Raw genomic sequence first — 4,876 nt, forward strand, 5'->3', positions numbered from 1 at the left:
TACATTAATACAAGCTTGTGACTGGCAAAACAAACAACAAACAAACAAAAAACCAAAACTCTGTATATATTTTTTGGCTTTCAACAGTTTCCCAGTAATGTTCTATTTCTTTTCTAGGATCCGTTCTAGGATAATGCATTGTGTTAAGTCTTGGTCTCTCTCTCTGCTTTTTAGTTGGTTTGTTTTTTTTCCTCTTTTAAAAATCTCCTTTCCCTTTCTTACATTCATTTGATGGTTTGACATTCTACATTTTTTTTACAGTTGAAAAACTATATATTTAAAGTGTACATATGATAACTTCACATACATATCTACATTTACTCTTTTAGAATTTTCCAGCACACTGTTTTGGAGAGACAGTCACTCCCACATATTGCTCTGATAGAAATTGGTCCGACTTCTAAGGAGGAGTACAAAGTGCCTATCTGTTGATGTAGCAGTTCTCCTTCAGGGGCTCAGCGCTACATATTTAGGTCTGTGTGCACATGGATTGGGGTTCACCAAGCACATGCTTTATTTAAAAAGAATTTAGTAGTACTGGTAGTGATCATAATATAGTATATATCGGATTATAATCTGTGCACCTAGAATCTGTAGAGTGTTATAAACCAATATTACTTCAATACAACATTAAAAAGTTCAATAATATAGGCCTGGTGGCACAGCAGGTTAAAGCACTTCAGCATGAGTTTGATCCCCGCCCAGGGAGCTGACCCACAGCAGCAGACCTCTCCTGACCCGCCCGCTGCTCCCCTCAGCAGTGTACTTCATCGATCTGCCTGTTCTGCTCCCTACTCTGTCTCTGGTGAATCCTCTCACCGCCCCTGCTCCTCTGGCTTGTACCCCAGTTCTGTATGCATAAATAAATAAATCTTTGAAAAAAGAGTTCTATAATACTAGTGAATTCAGAGAGAAAGGCAGTGGTCCCTATTCCAACCCTTCCCGCCCTAGTCCTCGTCCTGACAGGTAGTCACCTTAAACTCCTCCTGCAGTTGTATAAGCTTAAAAAAACAACCCTCCAATCTCTGCTCTAGGTTGGGGACATGATTTAACTGAAGCAGTATGTGGCAGTGAGGGTGTAGGTTTCCTACCAGCCTTAAGGGGGACTGTGCAACCCACAGGCATGGACTGAGGGCTGGGAAGCATTTGGTTCTGTGGTCTGGGCCCTGTGCACTTGTCTTCTGGGGACCAGTGGGGGTGGGGGAGTCCTCTGAGTCTGCAGAGCTTCTGGAGCCCTGCTCCTGCCAGAGTTTTGTATCCTCTGGAAATATAACCTGAGAACCTTTTGCGAGAAGGTCTCTCACAGGAGATAGCCTGTGTCCTGGTGACACAAGCTCAGAGGAGCTCACCAGGCTTTGGTATTAATCCTGCCGTCATCTCGGCCATCTGCAGTACCTCAGGCTGCCAGGCTCCCATCTTCATTTCCAAGTAGATACCTGGTGCTGCTATGTTGTCAGCGTCTCCCGCTGCTGATCCCCATCCTGAACCTTCCTGGCCTCTGTCCTCACATCACTTTTCACTCTGCATCTGCCTTCAGCCTTCCAGATATGTCTCCAAGTCTCATGCTTATTATTTTTCCCTCTCTTGTACTTTTGTCTTTGTCACTGTTTTTACATTAAAAACTTAATAACGTTTCTGGTGGGAAAGACACATACTTAGCAAGATTCCTGTCAGTCAAATTTTGATTAGTTGCCTATGATAAATATTTATTTTTTAAAGATTTATTTTATTTGTGTGTACAAGAAATGGGGTGTAGACCAGAAGTGCAGGGGGTGAGAGGATTCACCAGAGACAGAGTGGGGAGCAGAACAGGCAGATCTGCTGAAATACACTGCTGAGGGGGGCAGCGGTGGGACAGGAGAGGTCTGCTGAGGCATGTGGGTCAGTTTCCTGGCCAGGGGTTGAACTCATGCTGCAGTGGCTGGGGACAGCTTGATAGTGCTGAGACTTTAACCCCTGTACCACCAGGGAGGCCCCTGCCTATATATTTAAGTTCTCTCTTTCCTCTGGATGGATACAGTTGAGTAAGTGTCAGTTAATATGTCGATAATGTGCTCCACAGTGACTGTAGGTTAGTGGTTCTCAGTGCTGGCCACGTCCTGCAAAGACCTGTAGAGCTTTGAAAACAGCACTGATATCTTATTCCTGCCTGCAGAAATGCTGGTTATTTGGCTTGGGGGGCGGTGGGGGCTCGGACCTGAGCATGGCATTTTTTAAGACCTGCTCAGGTGATGCTGATATCTTTAATTACTGATAAGCAATGGTCTGCATGATTCCACTCAAGAAGTGTGGCTTTTCACCTCTGGAAGCTGGAAATGGGCAGATTCTCAGGGCCCACTCCAGACACAATGAGCCAGAGCTGCATTTTAATAAGCTCCCTAAGTGATTCCCACTCATCCCTAAGTGACTCCCACTCACATGGGAAACACTGCTCAGGACTGGTGATCAGCCTTGTGAACTTGGAATTTCTATAACGCTGCTAAGAAATCCCTTCACAACTGTGATGATACTTACTGATAAGGTAGCCTGATCAATGAACATTTGGGACTCGGTGGTATCATTAGGGCTCCTAGCAGCACCTGCAAGATCTCTGCAAGTGCTCTGGTCTGCAGTGAGAGCTGACTGGGACATAGGGCAGAGCCCAGCTGGCCAGGCTGTGAGTGCCCAGGCCCAGAAGCTGGCAGCCTCATATGGGGATTTCTCCTACCTTGCGTAGGGGTACTCTACACAGTCCCATCCAGCAGTGAGAAGATGCATGAACTCACGCAGGTCTTCTCTGTTTCTGGCAGGCCTGGAGGTTGACGAATCCTTGGTGTATTCACGCATGATCCAGGGTGCGACGCAGCAGAGAGACACAGGCCTAACCATCACCCCAACGGTGTTGGGTGAGAGGCACCTGCCAGACCAGCTGGCATCAGTGACCGGAATCTCCTCCTCTGACCTCTCCTTGGGGCACGTGACCCGGGCCCTGTGCCGAGGCATTGTCCAGAACCTGCATTCCATGCTTCCCTTTCAGCAGCTCAAGGAGTGGGGAGTGGAGAGGGTGATTGGGAGTGGAAGCGCGCTGTCCAGGAATGAGGTGCTGAAGCAGGAGGTGCAGAGGGCTTTCCCCTTCCCCGTATCTTTCGGGCAAGATGTGGATGCAGCTGTGGGAGCAGCACTGGTCATGCTGCAGAGAAGCCTCAACCAGGGCCCTTAGGTAGTAAATTCTTTGGGCAAGGGACTGCTGCTGATTTTATCAAATTAACCTTTCTGACATGATCTGGGGCCATCTGTTTCCTAGAGGACGATGTGGGCAGCTTTTAAGCAGTGCTTGTTTCTGGAGCACCATCCTGAGCAAGAACTTACTTCTAGGGGACACTCTAATGTAGCTAAGAGTCACCAAACAGACCCCAAATCAGGACCTTCTGAATGCGACTCACCTGGTTGCAAAGTTAAATATAGAAAAGAGAGAGAATCAAGGAAAAGGAGCAGTAGTCCAGCATCCTTGTCAGGAGGCTCATCAATGATTCATCGGTGGACAAAGAGAAAATAAATGTGAACATTGGACACCAAAAAGTCTGGTGACTGCAGACTCCAAGTAAGGAAAGAAGACCCCTACTCTGCATCTGACTTCTGGATCAGTTGTTTTAATGGACATAAAACCTGGACTTGGGTCACATGGACATAGACTGGTGGGCAAGTCCTTCTCCCCGGATTGTACCATGTGACCCTGACATCCTGTGACCTTTCTCATTTCCCCCTGACCACAGCTGGTTAGCTGGGTTAGGCTGTGCCCAGGGTCCTGAGGCAGGCTGACTGCGATGAGGGTGCAGCTGTGCCCTGGCCTTCTTCCATGTGTCCTGCCTTCTCTTGCCCCAAGGAGAGCCTGCTGCACAGAGGCTGCCTTGGGTACTCACAGCCAGCTGGTTAGAAGACCCATGGTGTTGAGGGAAGGCAGATGGCCTGACCGGAGAGGGTGATGGGGCTGTGCGGCCACCACCCTTCAGTCACATTGTTTCTAGGGCCCAACCAGGTACCAGAGGAGCCCTTTCCCAGGAGAGAATCAGGAGGGTGTTTTGGGCTCCTCACATCTCCAGGAAGCATCTCCATCTGTGTCCAAGGGAGAGGGGAGGGACGCAGATGGGCAGACTCCTGCAGGAGTGGTGGCCAACGTACTCACTGAGAATCCCTTCTGCAGGCCTTGCTCTTCTCATGTACGGGCCCTGCTAGCCCACGTGTGTGCTGGCTCACAGACACATCCCTTGAGCTGACATCCCTGGAGGATGTCCCAGTCCATCTTAAACCTTCCTGTGGTTGGTGAGGATGAGGAAGGAATAGCTTCGGGAAAGTGTCTGCACCCAGACTGCCAAAGGTGAGCCCAGGCCCAGGCAGGCCTCACTGAGACACCTGGGTAAATTGTGCTTGGGATGCAGACACGTTGTCTCGCTGTAAATGTTATTTCATGAATTATGTGATTGTTGGAAGCTCTTCAATTAATCTGTCTGAGTGTGATAATTGAATTTCAGATATTAAAGCTCATTCTTCCAGAACCTTGTCCCTTTAATAAGACACGTCTCAGGGGCCCTCTCTGGTGGCGCAACAGGTTAAAACTCAGGCCACGTCAGCATGAGTTCGATTCCCATCTGCCCCAGAGGTGACCCACATGGCGCGGCAGACCTCTCCTGACCGACCCGCTGCTCCCCTCAGCAGTGTACTTTGTGGATCTGCCTGTTCTGCTCCCCGCTCTGTCTCTGGGGAATCCTCTCACTGCACCTGAATTGGCCTGTACCCCAATTCTATATGAATAATAAATAAATCTTAAAAAAAGAAAAAAACAAGACACATCTCAGCTTTGAGAAGCTGTAAGTTACTGCATAGCCACAGAGCTTTGGTC

The 4,876-nt window shown here is 48.6% G+C and overlaps 1 protein-coding gene across 2 annotated transcripts in view; it reads left to right on the forward strand.

The window, feature by feature from the left end:
• Positions 1 to 4,524, forward strand: part of SHPK (sedoheptulokinase) — a 21,765-nt gene extending 17,241 nt beyond the window's left edge. For both annotated transcript variants that reach the window (XM_004685126.2, XM_012726374.1), the window contains one exon: positions 2,790 to 4,524. In XM_004685126.2, coding sequence (XP_004685183.1) covers positions 2,790 to 3,199 — 410 coding nt within the window. In that variant the 3' untranslated portion in view covers positions 3,200 to 4,524. The remainder of the gene's footprint in view (positions 1 to 2,789) is intronic.
• Positions 4,525 to 4,876: the final 352 nt, after the last annotated feature.

This window comes from Condylura cristata, unplaced genomic scaffold (genome assembly GCF_000260355.1).
Source record: "Condylura cristata isolate star-nosed mole 26May11 unplaced genomic scaffold, ConCri1.0 scaffold00017, whole genome shotgun sequence".
Lineage (NCBI taxonomy): Eukaryota > Metazoa > Chordata > Mammalia > Eulipotyphla > Talpidae > Condylura > Condylura cristata.